The sequence below is a fragment of the Crotalus tigris genome, unplaced genomic scaffold, assembly GCF_016545835.1.
Source record: "Crotalus tigris isolate CLP2741 ecotype Arizona unplaced genomic scaffold, ASM1654583v1 scf7180000019504.1669754, whole genome shotgun sequence".
Classification (NCBI taxonomy): Eukaryota; Metazoa; Chordata; class Lepidosauria; order Squamata; family Viperidae; genus Crotalus; species Crotalus tigris.
In genome coordinates, this window is record NW_024097569.1 from 145,293 (window position 1) to 170,818 (window position 25,526).

Genomic DNA, 25,526 nt, shown 5'->3' on the forward strand with positions numbered 1-25,526 from the left:
GCCTCCATGTGTTTTTCCTTTTGTAGCCGCATGTCAGATACAACGAATCACAAAGCAGCTTCCTGATGCTTCCGAACTTCTGTGTTGCAGAAGACTCCTGATACAGGTAGTAATATTATGGACAGTCAAGGAAAACAAACTGAGGGACCATCAGATAACCTGACCCGGGGTTCTCATTCGAGGCACAAATGAAATTAAGTAGGATCAAATTATCCTACTTCAGATACATTGTGCAAAGATCAAGGAGAGAAGCAACCAAGAACTAAAGAGAAACTTCCTGACAGTTAGAACAATTAACCAGTGGAACAACCTGCCTCCAGAAGCGGTGAATGCCCCAACACTGGAAGTTTTTAAGAAGAGACTGGACAGCCATCTGTCCGAAATGGTGTAGGGTTTCCTGCCTGAGCAGGGGGTTGGACTAGGTGACCTCCAAGGTCCCTTCCAACTTTATTATTATGGATCATCGCACAGTCAGCCAGATGTTCAGACTGGATTTGGCATTTTGTCTACCTACTGAGTCCTTCCCAAGGATCTGGGATAGGCAGATGTGAATGTTTGATGGTATTACAGATATCATCGCAGGATGGAAGCAGTTCCTAGTAAGGCCGCCTTTTGCAATTGACTAATGGCGAATTTGTCAATGCCGATGGTGTTCAAGTGGTGCTCCAGTTGTTTTGGGATTGCACCCAAGGCGCCTATGACTATTGGTACTACCCTTGCTTGCTTTTGCCACAGTCTTTCTATTTCTATTTGTAGGTCTTTGTATTTTGTTATCTTTTCCAGCTCTTTCTCTTCTATTCTGCTGTCTCCAGGCACTGCCACGTCCACTATCCAGACTTTTTTGTCTTTCTTATCGACAATGGTTAAGTCTGGGGTGTTATGTTATTATTATTATTATTATTATTATTCCTCCTCCTCCTCCTCCTCCTCTCTGGAAAAGGCTCTGATTCTGGGAAAGGTGGAAGGGAAGGGAAGAAAAAGATGACCAGCAGCTTGGTATACATAGGTTCACTTACAGTGGTGATGAATAGACCATTTGGAGACTTGAGAGACCAGGTTAAGGATAGATGATCATGGAAAAAAACCTATCTACAGTATAGGTTTTACTAGGAACTGAAAACAACTTGATGACTCATACCAACCAACCAACCAACCAACCAACCAACCAACCAACCAACCAACCAACCAATCTCTGCTCTTATGAAGCCATAGATATTCTATTTTTAATTCATTGTTTGGAGGTTGTGCTTAGGAGTCTACTCCAGCACCATCGCATCTTGTGAACAGTGGAAACTTCCAGTCCGAATTCACCTATTTCCTCACAGCTCAGTCCTAGATGGCAGCTCTAATAAGTACTTCGTGCTGCCACTTTTGGCCTTCTCAGTCGTGTCTGTTGCTTCTCCTTTTCTGTGTGCATTTAAATAGGATATTTTCCTCTCTTTATCTAGGAGACATTCCCCTGCTGTTCTTCACCTGTGCTCTTCGTGAGCCACCACCAAGTCCTGGCAGCGTTTACCAAATGTGTTTACAATTAAACAAAAACGCCAAACCGTCTGTAACCGTAACAACAGGCCCAAGTCAGCAGTGGGGCAAGGAGGGGATGGAGGTCAAGGCATTGTTTACTTTAATTTCTATGAAAGCTTTTTGGGAGATTTCTCCAACTCCCCCTCCTTGCTTTATTAAATTCAGATGAGGCAGTTGGGGAAGGTTGGATTACACACAGTCCAGGGAAAGTTTTTTTTTTTTTAAAAAAAAGAAAATCAAAGCTTTAACCCATTGGGGAGAAGGAGGGATCACTTTGGAGGTCTCTCCATTGCCTTTTTCAGCTGACTTTCAAATGGCTGAAATGCATGGAAAATGAGCAATGCAAAGTCCCCCTACTGCACCTCCCCTTTGAATGATGACTAATTCCTTGAAAACATTTGTATCAGAAGAGTCTTGCTGGATCCGTCCAAGAGTCAATTCATGCAGACCAGCAGTCTGTGTAAACATGGCTAGTAAGAGGGCAATCATAGTCAACAGGGTTTGTTTTGTTATTTTATTATTTTAATCCCACCTTTTGTTATTTTATGAATAACTCAAGGTGGTGATCATGTCCAACATGCCTTCCTTCTCCTATTTTCCCCACAACAACAAGGTGGATTGGATCAAGAGAGAGTGACTAGCCCAAAGTCACCCAGCCAGCTTTCATGCCTAAGGTGGTACTAGAACTCACCATCTCCTGGTGATTGGCCTAACATCACCCAGCTAGCTTTCATGCAGGCAAGACTAGAATTCACCATCTCTTGGTGATTGGCCCAGTTGGTTTTCCTGCCAAGGTGGGACTACAACTTATCATCTCTTGCTTTCTACATTGGTGCCTTAATCACTACTAGACCAAATATTGTTGATCTCCTGGAACCAGCACTTAAGGCCGTGTTTTTCAACCTTGGCTGGCTTGGGAATTCTGGGAGTTGAAGTCCATACATCTTAAAGCTGCCAAGTTTGGAAAACACTAATGTAAGGGATATGTAAAACATGTGATGTGACACCCAGAAAAATACGGCATACTCCATTTAATCCTCCAGGGAAAGATGGAAGGCAAACGAGGTCCAGGCAGAAGAAGAACATCGTGGCTTCAAAATCTAAGGGACTGGTTTGGACAAAACTCAGCAGCACTTTTTCGTGTGGCTGCTGATAAAAACAGGATCGCCAAATCCGATAACGGATAGGGCACAAGAAGAAGGGATGCTGTCTCTGATTTTACAGATAGTAAATAGTCATAAAGAATAAGAGCCCTTGATAACCTTTATGAATTTGTCTATCATCATATGGACTGATTTTATGAATTTTTTTTGCAGTGGTTGCTAAGTGAAGGTCACAGTCATTAAACAAATACTGCAGTCGTTAAATAAACATGGTCAGTAAACAAATCAGTTTTACCCAATGGGCATTTTTTGCTGGAAACTGGAGGTAAATGCTGGAAAGATGCTTGAAACAAGATGGGCAGCAAATAAAATAAAATAAAATAAAATAATAAATAAATAAATAAAACTGGCAAAAAAGTAGAAAATCACAGTTATGTGACCAAGAAACAGTGCAAAGATGAACTGGTTGACAAATCCCAAAAATGTGATCATGCAAATAGGTGCGTGTGTGTGTGTGTTTATGTGTCTGTTGTAACTTTGAAATCAGGTCATAAGTAGCTTTTGGAGGGATGTCTGTCATAACTGCAAATGGTTGCTAAGAGTCCATTCATAAGTTGAGGATTACACCTGTGCACACTTTAAATGAAGTGATCGAAGGAATCAACCTATCATCATGATGTCTGTTCAAGTAACTTAAAAAACTTTCTAAAATATGTGTGTAGCATAACCATTTGACACTGGATAAATACAAAAGCCATTTGAATGTGTTTGAATAGTTTGTCAGACAAAGGTTGGGAAAATCTAGATGAAGAATCTTTTTAGATATTGTTCCCAAATGTTCCTAACACTGGAAGCGGGCAGTTAAATACCACTGAATTTCTTTCAGAAAAACAATGAGTTATAAACTATGAGATGGATGAATGTATACAACTCAGTTAACCTGCTTACTAAACTAACCAGTTTTCTGTGCTTGTACAGTGCACTAAATCATAAGCTTACCAATAGCTGGAGTTTGCACAACATGTCAGTCCCCAAACAAAGATAAATACTGATTAGGGATGTATAAAATATTCTATTGGGAAAGCAAAATATTTCAAGGTATCCTGGAATGTTCTATTGTTCTTCCAAAGCAAATATTCTGCAATGGAGAAGGGGGATGAACAAATTGAGGAAGTCTGGAAGAAAAAACAAGTGAATAATCCTGTATTCTCTAGAACAGTCCATTCCTGAAACCATCTCCTTTGCATCTTCATAGTGAAAATCAAGCTTGATTGTGTGAATGGAGCTTCTGGATCTTTTAATTATCCTGGTTAAGCATATTGTATGAACATATCCAATGTGCAACGGACAGTTGAGTTAGCCTCTCTTTTTTTCCACTAGCCGATAAATAAGATTTTGGTCTTGAACTGAAACCAATTCCCTTCCTTTCCATAGTATGGAATGTATCTATATTCATAATTGATTTAATTTGCATATCCATGATTTAATCAAGTTAATTTAATTAATAATTTACATATCCATAAAGATGTTCAGGGCTTGCTACCTCCTCAGTGAATAAGTACATTTGTTGAACCCAACAGATTCCTGTGCTTTCTAGCCTTAGGGCTGACCAAATTAAGGAACATGTTTTGCAAACTGAATTGTGGGAAAGGTCTAGAACAGTTTTCCCAACCTACTTCCTTTGGACTGTACTTTTTCCACCAGTTGAAAATCTTTGAAATGTCCCCTTAAAATTTCTTTTTGCATATTTACTTTGTTAAAATTTGTTGAATCACCGCAAAAGCAAAACTTAATTGTTGTTTCTCTTAAGTCTAATCCTTTCCTTCCAGTCTGTTCTAGGCTGTGTAAGGGAATTTTTCCGACAATCCTAATTTAAAATCCTATAAGATCCTTTGAAAGTGAATCCAGAGGATAATCTGTGCATTATTCATTGAAGATGAACTATACTTTTTTTGCTCAGGGAACATCTGCACCCTGATCTAGCAGAGGACTCTTTCAGCCTATTTATGATTCATCCTCATAATCTTTGTTTAGGAAACTCATAAACCGCTCAGCAAATAATAATTTAAAAATTAGGAAGCAGATCCATTTTAAATTTAATTTAGACAGAAGTAAAGTTGAATTAAAAATGGAAAGATGAAAATATAAATGTAATAGGACATAGGCTAGCATAAGCAAATTAATTCAGGAGAAAAAAGACGAGAGGAAAGGAAGGGAGAAGAGATATGAGAAGGAACAATGTCGGCTAACAAAACAATTGAAAGGTAAGACAAAATGCAAAGAAAAGCACACACACATAAACACACACACACAAATAACTATCTTAACAAGAATCAGATGAACATTTGAGATGTGTTTGCATATTGCATTAGGCTTTGGTTTGGTACAAGACAGTAACCTGGTTCACCCATAATGCTAAGATGTAAACCATAATTTACAACTCATACATGGTTTGTTTGGATTTGTCTTAAGATAATAAGCAAATTGAACCACTGTGGTATATAAATTATGGTCTACAACCACGATCTTCATGGATCTCTTTGAAGCTATCAACCTCCATGCTGGCTGGGGAATTCTGGAATCTGAAGTCCACAAGTCTTAAAGTTGCCAAGATCGGACACCCTTGACCTAGAGGCTTTATTAGAATTAAGGTTGTTGTTGTTGTTAATTGCGAAGTCGTGTCCGACCCATCACGACCCCATGGACAACATTCCTCCAGGTCTTCCTGTCCTCTACCATCTTCTGGAGCCCATTTAAGTTCACACCTACTGCTTCAGTGACTCCATCCAGCCATCTCATTCTCTGTCACCCCCTTCTTCTCTTGCCCTCAATCTTTCCCAGCATTAGGCCCTTCTCCAGTGAGTCCTTCCTTCTCATTAGGTGGCCAAAGTATTTGAGTTTCAACTTCAGGATCTGGCCTTCTAAAGAGCAGTAGCCTGGTTCATTTCTTTAAACAACCAAGAAGCCCATCTCTGTATGGATCTGGATAACTTGATTATTTCCTTCAATAGAGTTAAAAAGTTGCTTAATCCAACTTTTTAAAATTTTATTTATTTATTTATTTAGATTTATGTGCCACCCATCTCATTAGAGGTGACTTAGAATGGCTTCACCATGTAGGGTTCCTGATGAGGTGAATTGCCTTTTTTCATTCCTTGATCTTCAGTATCTGAAGATGAAGTTGGATACAGATGAAGGCATGGCATTTATCTGATAATCATGAAACCAAAACATTTAAGATATGAATGGGTGATATGCTAGCCTGAGAGGATGGGATGGTCCACTTTGCCAGGGAACTTAAATAAGCCTTGAAAAAAAGCTGAATACATATGAATAGCTCCATGTTTACCTAGAACATCTGGTTTTCAGATTTGATCCCATATTTCTTGAATTGTTCCTCATTCCAAGATCTGTTGCCTCAGTGGACCTTTGACATCCAGACCTGAGGTAGTTACAGCCAGTCACATTCATATTGATCAAGCCTGGGATTCCTGGTTTATAATGTAGCTTTTCTCAAATCTAACCATTATGGCTTAGTCAAGCCTGACTTAGCAGGATATGTAAGCTATGAAACGGTTTTTTTTGGGGGGGGGTTGTGTCTTCCATGTGCTTTTTCTGTAGCACAATATTGTTATAAAAGACCTTTTATTTTATCAGTCCAGGCTCTGGGGAAGCTAACTGAAGAACAACAGAAAGCATAGAAAATTTCAAGTCACATGCATGGCCACAAATGTTGGATACTTGACAGGCTTGTTATGTGGGGATGAAGATGATAGATAGATAGATAGATAGATAGATAGATAGGTAGGTAGGTAGGTAGGTAGGTAGGTAGGTAGGTAAGTAGGTAGGTAGATAGATAGATAGATGGATGGATGGATGGATGGATGGATGGATGGATGGATGGATGGATAGATAGATGGATAGATAAATAGATAAATAGATAGATAGATAGATGATAGATGATAGATAGATGATAGATAGATAGGATAGATAGATAGATAGATAGATAGATAGATAGATGATAGATAGATAGATAGATGATAGATAGGATAGATAGATAGATAGATAGATAGATAGATGATAGATAGGATAGATAGATGATAGATAGATAGATAGATAGATAGATAGATAGATAGATAGATAGATGATAGATAGGATAGATAGATAGATAGATAGATAGATAGATAGATGATAGATAGATAGATGATAGATAGATAGATAGATAGATAGATAGATAGATGATAGATAGATAGGATAGATAGGATAGATAGATAGATAGATAGATAGATAGATAGATAGATAGATAGATAGATAGATAGATAGATGGAAAATTGCATTAAGCAAAATGCAGTTGGAAAGATTCCCCGCCCCCAAATCTCCCTTTAACACTTGGCACATTTGCAAACAAAACATTTCTTTCCCAGTCAGCTCAGGGAAGCTGAGCAGGGAGGAGAATATAGATTTTGTTTATGTTGTGTTTATTTGTTTAAAATAGCCACTCAGCGCATAGAAAGGTAACTCTGGGAGATGGATAACAACTTTTTTTTAAAAAAAAATAATCAGAAATTCAGTTACAGTTAAAACAACAATGGGGCTACTTTGCTTTGGACCAAAATGCTTGCTTCATCCAAAGATTTATCAGGATAAATTAGCTTTCTCTAACTTTATGCAATCCAATTTTTGCTGCTGTGGTGTAATACTATGCTGAGCTTCCTCTCATTTCTATCTATCTGAATAAAAAAGCATGTTGCTGGCTGTGGGTAGTGATGGGTTGAATGTTTTTAGATTTTTATTTTATGCTTTTCCCTAACTCCTAAATCCAAAAAAACCCTCTACACCAACAACATCTGGCATGGAAATCTCAAAGGTGTATATGAGACTGCAGTGATTTACATACAATTGTATAATAGATATTTTGCAAAATACAAACCAGAAGGGTAAGGCCAGTGTTTCTCAACCTTGGTCATTTTAAGATGCATGGACTTTAAGTACTAGAATACCCCAGTTAACAAAGTTGGCTGGGGCATTCTGGGAGATGAAGTCCATGCATCTTAAAGTGGTCAAGGTTGAGAAACACTGGGTAAGACCATGTAGTCTTGAACTAGCGAGGAGAGATGGACAGCAATATGTAAACAAAGAGTAACAATAGCACTTAGACCAGTGATGGCGAACCTTTTAGAGACCGAGTGCTCAAACTGCAACCCAAAACCCACTTATGCATTGTCAAGTGCCGGGTGGGTGTGGCCCATTGGCTGGGTGTGGCCCATTAGGTGGGTGTGGCCACGGTGGTAACGGCAGACTGGGTGGGACTAAAAAGTTCAATCAATCAATTCCAACTTTGCAAGATCTTTTTTTCCCCGCGAGAAGTTGAAATTGACTGATTGAACCTTTTTTTTTTTTTTTTGCACAGGCCGTGGAGGCCTAAAGCGAAAAGGTTTTATAAAACCCAGCTGAAGGCCTAGGACTGGGGCGACGGTACGCGTGCCCACAGAGAGGGCTCTGCATGCCACCTCTGGCACCCGTGCCATAGGATTGCCACCTCTGGCTTAGACTTATATATCACTTCATTTTGCTTTACAGCCTCTCTCTCTCTATGGAGTCGGCATATTTGCCTCCAACAATCTGGATCCTGGTTTTACTGACCTCGGAAGGCCGAGTCAACCTTGAGCTGGTCAGAATCGAACTCCTGGCAGCAGGAGAGTTAGCTTGCAATACGGCATTCTAACTACTGTGGCCACCACAGCTCTGAACATGGCTCTAAAAACGGAGTTTCTAAACATCTCAAGAGCCATTGAGGATTCCAGGCAAGGAAAGCCAAATGAGAATTACAACTGTTGCAATTTTAACACATCAGGGAAAAGGCTGGTTTGGGACAGGCTGAGCCTGGAATCCAACTGGAAGACCACAAAGCTATTGCAAGACAATCGTATTTTGCTTTAATATCCTACTTTAGGAATCTACTTCCTCAGAGTATTCTTTGATTTCTTGCAGTTTTGACATAGTGGGGCCATTTTAACTGAGATGGAGTTCCAGCAGAAACCCCAAACATCTGGATTTTGGGGTTGGGCACTTGAGGCCTGATCCCAGGTTCTTACAAGCCCTTAGAGCCACCTGCTTTTCATCTGCTGCTGTTTTCCATTGACTGATCTCACCCAGCCTTTGAACAAAATTGTTCCCAGCAGAAGCCTAAAGTCTTTGCTCAGCAGCTGCTGCTGCATCACAAAAGCCTATTGCTCTAACACTTTTCTGTCAGGAAGGAGAAATAGCCAAGGTTTAAGCAATGCCGCGTGTGAACCAAGCTTTGAAGAAGAATAAGGGCAGGCCCAAGACATGGGGGCAAAGCCATGTCAGAGGGTAGACCATTGCACTGCAGCTAAACCCCAGCCAGAGTAGGTGGCTTTGATGAAGATTTTCTTGTAATATACTTGATAACCCATGGCTGAACATATAAAGCTGAGCATAAGTTCTAAATAGATTTCACACTTGCTAAGCTGGCTGTTTTACGGTGGACTGAGAGGGAGTGTCTGGTCTAAAGTCACCCAGCTAGCTTTCACGCCTAAGGCAGAACTAGAACTCACCATAACACTGGTGATTGGCCCAAAATCAATCAGCTGTCTTTCGTGCCTAAGGCAGGACTAGAATTCACAGTCTCCTGGTTTCTAGGCCAGCACATTAAACACTACACCAAACTGCAAACATTGTAGTCATATTTGGTTGGATTTATATAAGATACTAAATCAGAATGCCTTGATACACTGAAGCAATTCAGTTTCTGCTTTCTAAACTGTAGCTTATGGTTTTGTTGTATGAACCCAATCTTTTGGTTTAGTAACACATGGTTGACAATATATGTTTTAATGTAATTCAACAATCTTTGAAGGAACTGATAGCCACTGTTTTGAACCACTAGTTAGATTCATGTAATAAATTGGCTGTAAGGACCCACCCCACTTTGCATGTTAAGAACTCTTGGAATATTTCTTCCAACAGGCATCTTTATTAAGAGAAAATGGTTGCAGGCATTCTAGACAGGATTTGGGGGCCAAGCCCTATGGTTCAAGGTTTTAAGGGGTTCCCAGCAACCCCACCCCACCCCTCCATCCTTCCAGTGACAATCCCAGGCGTTACATTTCCACCCCCTTTTTCCTCACTGCCGGCAGAAGGGAGACTTCAGAGGGGAGTAGATGAAAGCTGATGGCCTCATTGTTATGGTTAGTCCTTTTGGTGGTATCCACATTCAGTCCCTTTTGAAGTTGTACCGAAGGAAGTGAGGGCCATAAAACCCCTTTGTTCACACACCCCCTTCCCCTTCATCATATGACAGAATCCAGAGAGGGCAGAAATGGGGTTTTCCATAGTCGATAACTAGAGATGAAATATAATTGGATTCTGACATTGACTCACCATAGCTTAAATAGTTTAGCATATGAGAACCCAGTTTTGGGTAGTTAATTGATAGTTCTGTCGGATGGGCAAACCCAGAAAAACAACGGTCCACTTAACCGTGGATTAATATGTTGCAACAACACAACTATTATGCAATTTATTTATTTTTTTGCACTGATGGCTTCTCAAATATGGACCAAGGCAGCATAAGTACCTGGTACATGCTACAACAAAGTCACAGGTGTGATGACATTGTTTGATGACGTCATGATATGTATACTCCTCTTCCCCATGCAGAGTATTTAATCACCAAGGGTAATCTCCTACTAAACAGGCTAAATATTCAACATTTAGAGCAGGGGTGTCTAACCCTGGCAACTTTAAAACTAGGGGACACCCACGCTCGAGCTTCCTTGCATTCCCCACCACCGTATTTGCACAACTCACACCTCTGATTAGCTGCAACACATTTTATTCAATTAACCCAACTGAGTTTGCAGAACACCCTCAATCCTACATTAATCTTTGGGTGTTGGCTGAAGGGGGCGTGTTAGATGATTCCGAGCAAAACCTTAATGGACCCCCCCCCCAAGCTTGACAAAGCAGAGGACAAGGGCTGGCTGCCTCGCAGCCCCATCAGCTTTCAGAAAGGGTCAGGAGTCCACGGATTTCCCCAGGGCCAAGTGAACCCACCCCTCCCACCCCAAACGTCACCCACCCAGTCGTCCTCGCGTCTTGTCCACCCTCACGTATTGGTCGTGTGAACCCGCTGCTGGGAATCGCTTCAGGACTCGGGCTTGTGTGTGAAGGAGAGAGGAGCCGTTCGTACGCATCGATTTCCCGGGGTCACCTGTTCTCTCCCTCGCCTTCCCTCTTCGCAATCGCCGCCCCCCCCCGCCTTCTGGGCACCTCCAGGAAGCGGGCAGTGCTTCTTTGCAACCTTCCCGATCTGGGCCATTTCCGCCCCCCCTCCCGCGTCTCACTCCGCAGAAGAGAACGGTCGGCTGGCCAAATCCTGCCATTCGCCTCCCCCCCCCTCTCGCCCGGGCGCGCCTCCCAGCTTGATTCCAGCGAGGCTCCAGCGGTGAGTGCCACGCCCGCGGCCAGGGCTTCCGGGAAGAGGACGGGGGGGGGCAATAATCCTTTTAGCGGGACCCCCGAGCATGAGCGGCTCCCACTTTCTCCCTCCCTCCCTCCCTCCCTCCCTTCCTTCCTTCCTTCCTTGGCGCAACCTGCCTGCACTTTGGTAGCAAGACCAGTGGCGCTGCTCCTGACATCCCCCCCCCCTTAAATCACATGTCCTAAAACGGCAGACAGGTCCAGCCTTCTCCCACCTCCCCGACAGGGAAAGCTTAAAGGACAGCGTCATTCTCAGCCAGGAAAGGGAAGAAATATTTTCTACAGCTTGCTTGGAAAATGGAGGTGGGGGGGGGGAGGAGAGGGGAGCCCACAGATGTTAGCAATGCTGAGTCAAGATTTTGGAAACCCCCCCCCCCATTCCATCTTGGTATCTTTAAAGATTGTATGGGAATTGGCTCGTGTGTTTTTTTTCCCCTTTCACCCGCTTTGGGTGTCTGTTTTTGGGGGGAGAAGGGGGCTGACTGGATAAACGTCCCCCTTCTGCCAGCTTGTCCAAGCTTATTATATTCCAGCTGTCTGGTTCAGATCTGCCCTCATTTGACCTACCGCTGAAGGACACAACTCGCAGCCCCAAGGGTGGCAGAGCCCTGTAATCTCTGCTTGCCACGTTCTGAGCCTTCCGATGTTTGTGCACAAGACACAAAAGTGTTAAAGGCCTCACAGTGGCTTTGCATAACTTGCAAAGCCTGTTTAGATTAATTTGGGTGCGGTGAAGGAGTTAGCTTTACCTCTTTTGCAAACAATCTGTTTGGTCAGTTTATAACTCTTATCAGAATTATTTGGGTAACAAGATTAAGCCTGTATTTTCAAGGTAACCGTTATGGGAGGAAAAGGGGGACAGAGTGATTAAATATATGGAAAGTCATTGTGACTAGCACTGATAATGTTACCTAGTTTGGGTAATGAAGCACCTGCAAGAAAACAATCAAGCTCAGAGGGCAACAAAAGACCCTTCATTTCAACCCAGAGCTACAAATATTTTCCTTTATTGCAAGGGTGTCAAACTCACAACGTCACGTGACGTATCGTGACTTTTTTGCCATTGCCGGCAATGGGGTGGGTGTGGTTTCATTATGATTCATCTGGCCCGTGGGCCGGCAGTTTGACACCCCTGCTTTATTGGGTGCTCCATCACTGAAGGATTTCAAGAAGAGACTGGACAGCCATTTGTCCAGAATAGTATAGGGCAGGGGAAGGCAACCTTGGCTCTTTTATGACTCGTGGACTTCAACTCCCAGAATTCCTGAGCCAAGGTTGCCTATCCCTGGCATAGAGTCTCCTGCTTGAGTAGGGGATTGGACTAGAAGACCTCAAATGTTTTCTTCCAATTTTATTATTCCATGTTCTGTGTTCATTTTGATGACTGTGTTATATTCATTTAATTGTAGTAAAACTTAGATCAGCTAAAGTACTCATCCAGGGCCCACTTAGAGCAGTGGTTCTCAACCTGTGGGTCAGGACCCCATTTGGGGTCGAACGACCATTTCATGGGGGTCGCCAAATAAGGCTGTCCGCCATTTTTTCCCCCTTTTCTTTGGCCACGCCCCTGGCACCCGGTGATGTATAAGTGGTTGGGGGTCACCACAACATGGGGAACTGTATTATGGGGTAGCGGCATTAGAAAGGTTGAGAACCACTGACTTAGAGTGACATGATCGTCTCACCCCAACATGTATTCAGAGGACTGTTGTGACTTTAAGCCAGAAAAAGGCTATGCAACACAGTCACCCATGCTTAGAAAGATGGAAATATAGTCAGTTTGTGAATTACTTGGAGGGGATAGCATGAAGTTATTTTTTCCTTCCCCCCCCCCCAGCAAAAGAAGCACTGGTTGCTCTAGGAAGCAATTAGGGGTGGTTTCACACAACTCACTGGACCAATTTGTGGTTAATTTGTGGGTCAGTACTGTATGCAATGTGAATTCAACTTGGCTGGTCAGTTGCTAGTTTAGTGTTGCATGAACCTGCATAATTGAGTTAATGAAATAAATCAGGATTTAGATAACCAGAAGTTCATTATAGGAGCAAAGAAAACTTTCCTTAAGTCCTGGAAAACTAGACTGTATTCAGAAGAAGGCCAGTCAGCTCTGATCACATGGTTACTGATCACAGTTTTTTTTTTTAATTTGATGATCCAGACTTTAAGACAGGTCTGAATGCTGAGATTGGCCTGGGATCGAAAGCATGAATTTCAGGAAGACCACCTAGGAGTGTTGGGATTTTTCTGCATATTGGTCATGTCTTTACATCTACATTTCTTTCTCTGCTGGTTTCTCTTTCCCAGTTGGCTGGGGGCATCGATGTTTGCCATGTGCCAACCGGACTTCCCCCTCCATCCACAGCTCAATGAAGCCCAGGAAAATTCACAGCGGGATGTGATCTACTGTAACAAAAAGGACTCCCATCCAGACAAGAACCTCAACTTTGTGGATGAGAAGTCCCATGATAGCAATGAAAACTGGAGCCAACCCATATCAAAGACGCTGATGCCAGAGGAATGGGAACAACTGCATGACAATGGGATAAAGAAGGTATCTGAGAATCTGGCCGATCTAATATACCAACAGAAAGCAAAGAATTGCGCTAGAGACATTTCTCAGAACCTAAAGTCTGATGACAACTTCCTGGGCTTGGAGGAGGAAAAGGAAGGAGAAGAGGAGGGCATCCGTAGACCACCTGAAGGTGCTGAGGTCAGAAGTCCAGAACAAGAGACCAACCACCAGGTGAAGGTAAAGGAAAGAGGGAATCTGGCTTGCTCCTCTCTAGAAGATAATGATTATTCCAGCAGTCCTCTAAGTGTTGATAGCCCTGAGAGTGGTGGCACCAATGCTTGGAAGATACCTTCTGTCGCTGATGAAGACTGGACATGTAATGCTGAGCACCAAGCTCCTTATGGTGATTTTGACAGCTCTTCCTCTAGTTCTGAGATCTTCTCCCCAGTACTGGCAGATGCTTTCAGGACCATGCAGGAGAGGAAGAAGTTGGAGAAAGAGAAACATCACGTCCACTTAGTGATGTATCGCCGCCTGGCCTTGCTCCGCTGGATTCGCAGCCTCCAGCAGGCGGTTGCAGACCAGCAAAATCGACTGCAGGAGAGCTTTGACATTATCCTGGACAACCGCAAAGAACTTATTCGACATGTCCAGCAAGGCATGGTGCACACTAAAACCCCAACTTAGGGAGAATTGTGAAAAACAAGCACCCTTCCATCTCTTCATTTCATAGCTTGGCCTTCCAAATAAGGGTCATCAGGATCACGGTTTGTTTGCAATTTGCCGCAGTGGACTTTTCTCATGTTTGATGTTCCTCCCAGAACACATCAGAAGGTTATCAGCCAGTTAATCATAGACACTCCAAGGAATATTATTTTATGTGGACATATACTTTTTTTCAAGATATTTTCCAGGGTGCATCGCTTCTGAGTGTGAATGTACTGTAAATACAACTTACAGTGAAGTGAAATGAAATAAGAGATGCAGATGGTACTACAGTGAAGTGAAATGAAATAAGAGATGCAGATGAGCCTATAATCATGGAGAAAAAAACCAAAAAAAAAATGTGGACATATAGACTTATAAAATACTTGCTAAGTATCTGAGATGGAAAGAAGCTTGAAGTGAGAACTTTGGGAGTCAGTTATCAAGTCTTGTGCTACTAATTGGATAGAATGTCAGATGCTTCAAACCATGATACAACTTGCATGGCATGACATCCTTATGATACAGAAGAGGTAGTTCTGTGCCACTATTTCATAACCACCCCAAACTGCCAAATTTCTGTTCCTCCTGGCCATGTCCGTACTCTGTCTTATTTATCACCCATGTTAGCTCCATCCTTCTTGCTAGGAACAATGGGTTTTGAGTTGGTTTGCTATCCAAGCTTTCTATCCCAGCTCACTTCCTGCTTCCAGGAGCTTACAACTTTTTCAGCCCTTAAAATTTAAACCTATCAGTATGCAAAACAAGAATCTTGAAACCAAAGATCTGGAAGGCTTTAGAATGGGCAGGATTCTTCTCCCCAACCTTGTATTTGGGTAATCTACATCTGATTCCTTCTTTGGCCCTCATCAACTTATCAAAATGGGATGATGCTGAATTGAAGCTGATTTTGTGAACCAATCAACATGTGTCCAGAATGTAACCAACCCACAATCCAAATTGTATCTCCTGTTCTTCAGCTGATCCTTGATGTATGTTGAACCACTTTACAAGGTTTGGATGTCAACATATAATTCTGTGCCTGGGTTGATTGAAGAAAAAGGGTCTTGTTCCCTACATTTTGGGCAGTGACCTCTTTAAATTAAAAGCAGAAGCATGTTTCACTTTACTTCCAAATAAACCAAACTTTTCCAAGGGTGTTTCCACCTTGGAGACCAAATAAGATTTTAAACATAACTGCATGTATGTTTCTTTAAATTTAAAAGAAAAAACAAAAGCAGTATTGAATACTGTAACTTTGAAAGTAACACAGTTGTATGTTAACTTCCAGAAATTCTTTACCACTGGCTAAAATTGAAGTCCAGTAGCCTCTTGAAGCCCATAAATTTTTGCATAAGTGAAGAAATAATACAGGTACTTCTCAACTTACAACTGTAATGGAGCCTTATGGTCGTAAGGGCTCCTATGTGATTGACCTAATTTTATGACCTTTTCGGTGGCCATTAAGCAAATACTGTAGTTGTTAAGTGAACCCATTATTCATTATGGGCCAGTTTTGCCCCAATCCAGAAGTAAATGCCACTTTTTTTTGCAAAAACACAATAAATCGCAGTAACTGCAGGATGCTGCAAATAGCTAAATATGAGCAGCTGCCAAGTGCCTGACATGCAGTCATGTGACTATATGGGGGGGGCAGCTGTCAGAACTTTGGAACCAATTTATAACTTCGGGAGTGTTCATCATAACTTTGAATGGTCACTGAGCAACTGGTTCTAAGTCGAGGACTATATGGAATTGCCTTCTTACAAGATGCTTTTCCAGCTTCCCAGTTTGGGATTCCACCCAGGAAATCCCAAATTGCAACCCTTCCATCCAATCTTTCACTTTTTTTCCCAAGATCAAGAAGGAAAAAGCTTCATTCTCCCCTATGTGGCCTTTTCCCTCTTCTCAAAATCTTTCCTCCTTAATCTGTTCATTCTCTTGGAAAAAAGAGACATATATCCTTGGGCCTCTCAATTGTACTTCTCAATATTAACATCCCACTGGCCTTTTTTTAAACAAGTGTGCCATATTTCCTTGAATTTTATTTTTATAATTCCTGTCTTCCACACCCAGAAAGGCTACCAAAATTTAACTAAATGTCTGTCAGATTTATGTGGGTGCAAACAGCTGTTGCAGAATATTGTTTCCTGCTTGCAAAGCCTGGCATATATATATATATATAATATATTATATATATATAGATATTGTATATATATTATATATATATATATATATATTATATATATATGTTTTCTGAGGTTTTCGCGGGTATTTGTATGTAGGTCTTTGGTTGTTTGGGTTTTCTCCCGCGTAAAATTGGAAGTGTCTTGGCAACATTTCGACGAAGTCCCATTCGTCATCTTCAGGCTGGTGTTTTCAGCTTCGTGCTTCGAGCAGCAATTCGAATGGGACTTCGTCGAAACGTCGCCAAGACACTTCCAATTTTACGTGGGAGAAAACCCGAACAACCAAAGACCTACATACAAACACCCGCGAAAACCTCAGAAAACATATATATATATATATGAAAAACGAACACCAGGATAAAAATAAACAGGACTTATTAATATAAACAAGCCTGTGAGTAAAAAAGTTGCTTACTGAGCTTTCATCAGCCAAACTACTGACGTCATCAGAGTTAAAATGCTAGGTGATTAGGGAGCTTGCCTATATACAGCTGCCTGTCTCTGCGCCCGGCTCCTTGAGCGCGTCATCCGCCCATTAGCTACGTTACTCTGCAACGTGTTAAATTGATTCTCATCTGGCAGCCTGTTGGTGGATCTGATAATTGTAGCTCCCTCTCCCTGATCCTGCAAAGAACAACTATTCAGATGTTCTTGCTTCATACTCTTCACTCCTTTTTTGTCTCTCCTTCCAAGCCAAATATATATATTGTTTTTGTAAAATATGGTTGACGTTTCACATTTGATGCTTTCTTCAAGCAACTTGGCTGAGCTCACACAATACATTGAAGAGATACCTAGTCCTATGGGTAGTTTTGCAGTAACACACTCAGCTACAAGCTAGTGCTTTCTAGTCTATAGTGTTTGGTGAACACAAACTGTGAGTGACTTGCTATCAAAACCAGGTCCTCTCTTAGAGTTAGAAAGAGTTAGAGTTAGAAAGTTTCTGAGAGTGTTTGATATTTTCCAAAATTTCTAAATTAGGGAGTATAATATGAAAATATTTGGCCAGTTGACCAAGCCCAATTTGTTTATGTGCTATTTCTTTGGTGTCATAGAATATCAAATTTATGTCAAAGTTAGTATAAAACAACATCCCCCAGTTCTTCAATGTCATCTGCTGACCTCAGCTGGTTCCAGTTACCTTCAAGGCTTATATATTTCACCCAGCATCTTTTGGGTAGAAGTAAAATTTATTATTTAAAGTATTTTACATAATGTTTATTTTAATTTTCCTTTCCTGCAGATGATTCCATCAATAATAGAATCGTAGAATCAAATATATGGATATACATTTCTAGTGATGGATTTCATGTTGCAGAGGTCCTTCTCAAACTGAAAAAAAAAGCTTTAACATTTATGATTCATCGGTGTAGAGAGACTTGTCTTTTGCTTTTCTATATTTTTCAACAGAAGAAATGTATTACAAAGTATAATATAGGATAATAATGTAAACTGACTTTACTGATTGTAGTATTTGGGTGATTACTGCCATCATGAGTACAAATCAGGAGTGATATGCATGCTCTTTGAAAGAATATAAACATATTTGTATTTGGAGAAATACTTTGCATCTTGATTAATAAGCTAGTACCTAAGGTGTTTTCTGGGTAAAAGAAATAAGATTATACAGTGGGAATGCAGATGACAATGCATTGGATGTGAAATTTCCATAGATTTTGTTTGTATTGTGTCTAAGCAGATACTATTCAGGTAGTCCTCGACTTATGACTGTAATTAAACTCGTGTTCTCAGTCACAAAGTGGGTCACCATGTGAGCGTGCCCAATCTTACAACCTTTTGGTGCTGTTCATTAAGCAAACACTGTGATTATACAGCAAACACCATGGTTGTTAAATGAACACTGCAGTCACTAAGCAAACCCATTGTTCATTATGAGATGATTTTTGCCAGGAATTAGAAATAAACACTGGTTTTCAGCAAAAATGTCAGGTAACTGGGGGTGCCGCAAATGACCATAAATGCAGCCTGGTTGCCAAGTGCCCCAAATGCAGCCATGTGACTGTGGGAGATGTGAAAACGGGACATCGGAACTTTGGATCCGGCTCATAAGTCCATTTTTCAGGGTCCATCATAACTCTGAACGGTCGCTAAATAACTGATTATAAATCGAAGACTACCTGTACCATAAGGTTTCCTTATTAGGAAAGAAGCTGTTGGGCATACTGATTGCATTTTTTTTACTGTTTTTTACGTTTGAAGATTGAGATTGCTATCATCTAGATCAGGGGTTCTCAACCTTGGCAACTTTAAGACTTGTGGACTTCAACTCCCAGAATTCCTCAGCCAGCAAAGCAAAGCTGGCTGAGGAATTCTGGGAATTGAAGTCCACAAGTCTTAAAGTTGCCAAGGTTGAGAACCCCTGATCTAGATAGAGTTCACCCAAACCTCTTCTGTTTGGCTGGCTGTGGAATTCTGGGAGTTCAAGCCCACAAGTCTTACAGTTGCCAGGTTTGGAGACCTCTGCTGTAGAGGGCCAGATCTTGCCTCTCTTCTACCACTCTGACTGGCAGGTCTGCAAGCCAAGGAGCATGGTAATTACAGTATTAGAAGATGCTGATCTGCCAGCAAGGAGACTGTTGGTAGACTGCTCCTGCCCAGGATGGCTTGGCCCCAACCTTTGCCCCAGGAGTTTGGCTGAGACTCAAATCTGGCAATCTGCCACCTGTCTGCCTCTCAATTCTTAGTTTGTAGGCCCTGCAAAACTGGCGGTAGGCCAGATTTGCCTTGCAGACCATAGTTGGCTGACCCTGGTCTAGTAGATGGCACTGGTAAAAGTGAAGAAAAATTCGCATTAATGTCAGTATGATTGCTCTAAATTGTTTTCACAGTTATTCTTACTGGGGAATCCTGGGAAATATCAGTCTTGGGGAGTCAGCATCTCCATCAGATTTCTACCGTAGCGTTTTGCCCAGCTACAGTTCCCAGGATTTATTCCCAGAAGCCAGGACCTTTAAATGGTAAAAGTGTTATTCGATTTATGGATGTCGATTGTTGTTTATGTGCAATTATATCTGTGGCTTATTGCTTTTTAATTTGAAATAAAAAGTCTCACACTGAACTTTGGTGAGTGATGCTGAAGCAGGAAAAGACGGTACTTTTCGCTGGAGAGTGACTCTTTCCCATATGCCGTTACAGAAGTGCATTAAGAGTTGCAAAATTCCATTATTTTAATTGTACAATGAAAGTAGTGTTGGCCTATATAGCATGGCCTACATAGCATTGGTTCCTTAGTCTGATATAACTTGAAGAGCTGGCATACACTCAGCAATCAGCAGGAGCATAGCTAGGCTCACCAGACTGTGTGTCTTAAGACCTTAGCTGTTGATAGGCCTGTGGTAGAGCAGCATTTCTCAAACCTAGCAATATGGACTGGGTGGGGAATTCTGGGAGTTGAAGTCCACATGTCTTAAAGTTGCCAGTTTGAGAAATACTGGTAGAGCAACAGGTGTCTGGGCACCCTGTGACTTCCTGCAGGGAGCTGTCCAAGGTCCTAAGGCTTCTGCCAAAGCTCAGAGCTCATTTGTGTCATTCTCTCTGACCTCAACCAGCCAGGATGCTTTGACTTGGAGCATTCCTGAGGTTGTTTGGGCAGGATTGTGGAGAGTCTAAAATTTACCTTGAGAATGGTAGCCTATTGGGTAGCTTTGGCTAATTATTATCTCTCCAATCTTCTGGGGGGAGGGAAATCAGAGGAAAGAATGCTACCTATTGCCCCATGAGCTCTTGTTGGAAAGGTGGGGTATCAATCTGATGATGATGATGAGGAGGAGGAGGAGGAGGAGGAGGAGGAGGAGGAGGACCACCAAAGGACAGAAAATGCCAGGCAATGGTGTTATCAGGTTGAACCTAGCTGGGCTTTAGTAAGCCAAACATAAGGGACTATTAGGGACAAAGTCAGAATCGTGAATTTATAATGAATTTTCAACCCTTTGTTTATTAGTCATTTCACTGAGGCAGAATCATTTGAAATGTTTTTATTGTTTTTTCCCCAGATTTCTGGCCACCTGCTCTTAGATCTCCTTCATGAGATTGTTGTTGTTAGTTGCGAAGTCGTGTCCAACCCATCGCAACCCCATGGACAACGTCTCTCCAGGCCTTCCTGTCCTCTACCATCTTCTGGAGTCCGTTGAAGCTCACACCTGCTGCTTCAGTGACTCCATCCAGCCACCTCATTCTCTGTCGTCCCCTTCTTCTCTTGCCCTCCATCTTTCCCAGCATTAGGCCAAATTCCATTTCTTGTTGTTTATCTCCATGATTTCTCTCAGCCTACCCATCATGTCCAATCTAGAAGTAAGGAGAAATTTTCTGACATTGAGAGCAATTAATCAATGGAATAATGTGCCTCCTGGGGTTGTGGGTGCTCTGTCACCGGAGGTTTTCAAAAATAGCCTGGACAACCATTTGATTAAGATGATATAAGACTTCTGCCTTGAGCAGGGGTTGGACTAGAAAACCTCTGAGGTCCCTTCCAGCACCAGTCTATGGTTCTATGTCTTCTATATGCCTGGGCAACCCTCCCCCAAATTCTACAATGGGACACTTGTGCAATAAAGACTTGATGTGAAAACACCACTAATGTATAAAATACATTACTTGGCAACATTTAAGATATGTGGACTTCAACTCCCAGAATTCCCCAGCCAGCATTCACACATCTTAAAGTTACCATGTTTAAAAAACACTGCTCTAAACCTTAAATTCACCAAATCCCTCTGTCTCAAAAGCAGCCTGCCGTTGAATGCATTGTCTTATCTATCAATGACTATAAGTCAGTGATGGCGAACCTTTTAGAGACCAAGTGCCCAAACCACAACCCAAAACCCACTTATTTATTGCAAAGTGCCAGGGCCGCATCAGCATTGTGGTGCCCTCAGGGGAGGGCACGGAGGCTTGGCCCATTGGGTGGGTGTGGCCCACTGGGTAGGCATGGCTGCGGTTGTCACATCAGACTGGGGGGGCAGGGCTGGGGGGACATGGCGACCTTGATGTTGCTCTTGGGGGCCGGGCAGGGTTGGGGGAGATCCAGGGGGTCTCTGGCGGATGGGGCAGTGGGCAGGAGACCCAGCATAGATGGGGGGAGGCACGCAATCCTAGCTGGGACTGGGGGGCCATGGTGCCGATGGGGATCTGGCTTTCCCTGCTCAGGGTGGCCTTTGGCTTGCTGGGCGTGGGCGTGCTCTACCACCTCTACTTGAGCTTGCTAGCTGGCTGCTTCGCCTCCTTTGTGCTGGGTGGGGCTGCCACTCTGGGCGGCAGTGGCAGCCTAATGGACCTGCGCAAGCTGCTGGCAGTAGCAGTGCATGTGCCCACAGAGAGGGCTTTCAATGCTGCCTCTGGCACACGTGCCATAGGTTTGCCACCATTGCTATAAGTCAGTGGTTCTCAACCTTTTTAATGCCGCGACCCCCAACCAGTCGTAAGTTGAGGACTACTCAACTGGTGCAGTACCGTTTGCAGAATGGGACTTTTGGCGGGCTCAGCAGGGCAGAGACAGCCTGGACAATTCCTATTGGCTTTGAAAGCCAATAGAATTAGACTCTATTCACGAGAGTCTATTCTATTGGCTTTCAAAAGCCAATAGAATAAAAGGGAGTAGCACAGCTAAGGAAAAGGGGGGGAAAATGGCGGACTGCGTTGTTTGGCGACCCCCATGAAATGGTCGTTCAACCCCAAATGCGGTCCTGACCCACAGGTTGAGAACCACTGCTATAAGTAATAGAGGATATTTATAATTTAATAGAAACCAGTATTAAAAAAAAGAATATGTCCTTTGGGTTTCCCAAAGATAATTCTTCTAGCACGCTTCATTTAAAAAAAAGAAAGACAATATTACCAGAGGATGGAACGATTTTTTGAATCCACATACAGTTTGAAAATAATATAAGGAAATAAATATTTTTCACTCATGCTACTGTTTTTTATTGTGTTATGGCTTTTACAGCTTTTAATATTTTAAATGACCGCGATCCAACCAGAGATAGGGCTGACTGAAAATATAATATGCAGTGCAGTCACTGCCAAAGCTTTTAACATTTGGAAAGGATTTTAGGATAGTTCAGAAATAACCCATCTAAAATGGCAGCAAAAGAAAAAAAAAGGAAAAAGAAAAGGGCTTTATTCTCTGCTTTAAATAATGTTATACTGTATTTCCTGTAAATGCTATTGCACAACATTTATTTCTAAAACATTGCCAGATCGCTGTTTTTGTTTCCAAAGGCAATGTTGCTAAAAACGGTTGATATAATGATACCTACTAGAAAGAAAACGTATGCTAATTGGAAAGAGATTAACTTCTCCAAAATAACACAGTGCTAAAAATCTACCTGGCATTTTCTCAGATGTTTTCTTTCCCTGCCAAAAAAAAAGGCTTTTCATTTTTTTCTTCTGCTTGGAGCACCTGAACATTCCTTTAGATAGGATGTCCCTTACTGATGCTTTTGGGTTTAATTTATTGTTGAAGGTGGAAAAGGAATGGTTATCAGAAAGACACTTCCGTGCTGCCATTGGGATAGAATCAGTGGCCAAAGCATTTGGCAAATCCACTCTCAGAAATCTATGAGGCTAGTGGAAGAAGAAATAAATGAGATTAGTATAAAATGAGGGATGTGAGAGATTAAGAATTAGAATCGATAATTTTTTGATTTAAATTTAAACTATTGTATTTGTAAACTGATAAAGTTATAACACGGGTTTAATAGTGATAGAAATTTAAAATAGAAATGGAATATTTAAATATATTATGTTAACTGAGGGGAATAGAGAGGGGATAGTGAAATTTATTGAGTTGTGTTGTTTATATATATTTTCACTTTTGAATGCTTGACCACCTAAACATCACGGTGGGTCTTGAGTACTTTTTGTTATCATGTGCTGAGATGGACAGGCTTACAATGATTATGAAAGACAAAACAGAACATGAATACTTCGAAATCTGGGGCAAATTTTACCGTTGGTATGAATTAAGAACTGCTCGGACTTCAAGCTAATGGTAGAATTAAAAGATATACATAACTGTACATATAATTGTATATATAATTGTATTGTATAGAAGATGAGGCTTATATAGAGGTTAAGAACAAAGTATTAAACTTTTGTACTATGATAGGAACTGATAGGAAAATTCACTCTGGAATGTCATGTTTGTCCATTGTTGTTTTAATTGTATTATGAATAATAATAATAAAAGAATGTTAAAAAACCAATAAAATGTCTTAAAAAAAAAAGAAATCTATGAGGCTCTCACCACCAATACAGATAGTCCTTGACTTACAACCATTCATTTAGTGACTGTTCGAAGTGACAAAGGCACTGAACAAGTGACCTATGACTGTTTTTCATACTTACAACCATTGCAGCATCCCCATGGTCACATGTTCAAAATTCCAATGCTTGGCAACTGACATATATTTTTATATATAACCATCATATATTTATGATGGTTGCAGAGTCCTGGGTTCATATGATCCCCTTTTGCAACCTTGAGACAAGCAAAGTCAATGGGGAAGCCAGATTCACTTAACAACCGTGTTACTAACTTAACAACTGTTGTGGCTCTCTTAACAACTGTGGCAAGAAAGGTCGTACAATGAGGCAAAACCCACTTAACAGATGTCTTGCTTAGCAATGGAAATGTTGGGCTCCATTGTGGTCGTAAGCCGAGGATTACCTGTGTATGTATACCCAATTCTAGTCCTTAAGAGCATGTAGTGTATTACTCAGTTCAGTTCCAGGCAATCTTTTCCAGTTATTTTTCCATGTTCTTTATCTGATCTTGTTCCACTCCTGATTTAGAATCTCTGTCACCCTGACAAGAACTTCAGATGTTAGAAAGAGACAGCTTTTACTAGATCTTCACTACCTATGACATATGCCTGCTTTTTCCCCTCCCAATATAAACCTGGAGATCCTTAAAATATTGATGGTGCTGATTATTGGGGATCCGCCTCTCACTATAAACCTTCAAAACCACCCATCCTTTCCATCTTGAAAAAAGGCAGTGGGCAAAATCTACTTTCCTGGTGACTCTCCTTGACTTGAGTGGGTCTGATGGAAATTAGAGAGTTGGAGAGCACAAGAGGGAAGATTGGACAATAAAGATAGGACACTCATGCCCAGCCTTCGTCACTTGATCTCTAAATAACTGTCTTGACATGACATCTTTGTTAGCTGAACCATGGTTCATTCAACCCAGTTTTCTGGGTTTTCCTGACACACTGAACCAATAACTAGCCACATGAACTGAGTTTGTACACGCCATTAGCTAAAAGGTAACAGTTGAGCATTCCTTTAGAATAGTGGTTCTCAACCTTTTTAATGCTGCGACCCCCAACCGGTCGTAAGTCGACTAAACCGGTCGTAGGTCGAGGACTAAACCGGTCTTAAGTCAAGGACTACCCAACCGGTTGTAAGTCGGGGACTTTCCCTGCCCGGGAGCGCCGCGCATGCGTGGTGCTGCCCCCCTGCGCCGGCTGAGGCGTAGTTGGCAAGCGGCAGAGACGGAGCAGGCTGACCACCGGCTGGGCCACCAGCTGGGCCAGCCCAAGGGAGGTAAGGCACCCGCCGGAAAAGGGGGAAAAAATAGCAGACAGCCTTGCTTGGCAACCCCCGTGAAATGATCGATCGACCCCAAATGGGGTCGTGACCCATAGGTTGAGAACCGCTGCTTTAGAATGTCCCTCAGTGCTACTCTTTATTTTAATTTATTGGTGGACATGGAAAAGAAAGTGCTATGACTGATGCTGTTTATTTGGATTCTCCCTCCTATTATCCTATTATTGTGATGGACTCTTCAATTAGATTGAAGGGAATTAATAAGCTGGGGCTCAGCTTAGAGTCCTTGCACTGTGGAAAGTGGCACAGGGCTGGCTTCACCCCAGAATCTTTGGAGTCTTATCTGACCGTTCCCAAGAGAACGCAGTTAGTCTGGTGAGGTTCTTGTAATATAGGTGACCAACAATAAAGTTTCTG

The 25,526-nt window shown here is 41.9% G+C and overlaps 1 protein-coding gene across 4 annotated transcripts; it reads left to right on the plus strand.

Moving 5' to 3' along the window:
- Positions 1-10,921: 10,921 nt before the first annotated feature.
- CUNH1orf216 (chromosome unknown C1orf216 homolog) lies at positions 10,922-21,500 on the plus strand. 4 transcript variants are annotated; one of them, XR_005559082.1, is made up of 3 exons: positions 10,922-11,097; positions 13,291-15,341; positions 20,552-21,500. XR_005559082.1 is itself a non-coding variant. In XM_039363043.1 (2 exons), exon 2 carries the CDS (start codon positions 13,309-13,311, stop codon positions 14,329-14,331), a length of 1,023 nt encoding a protein of 340 aa, XP_039218977.1. In that variant the 5' UTR covers positions 10,922-11,097; positions 13,291-13,308; the 3' UTR covers positions 14,332-16,529. The 4 variants fall into 4 exon arrangements, 2 of the variants coding, with proteins under 2 accessions (XP_039218977.1, XP_039218978.1); XR_005559081.1 differs by lacking the exon at positions 20,552-21,500 and adding an exon at positions 17,782-18,832; XM_039363043.1 differs by lacking the exon at positions 20,552-21,500 and having other exon boundaries at positions 13,291-16,529.
- The last annotated feature ends 4,026 nt before the right edge of the window (positions 21,501-25,526 follow it).

Bases quoted from the DNA above. Each gene is read 5' to 3' on its own strand.
- CUNH1orf216 (XM_039363043.1), top strand. From the start codon at position 13,309: ATGCTGAGATTGGCCTGGGATCGAAAGCATGAATTTCAGGAAGACCAC.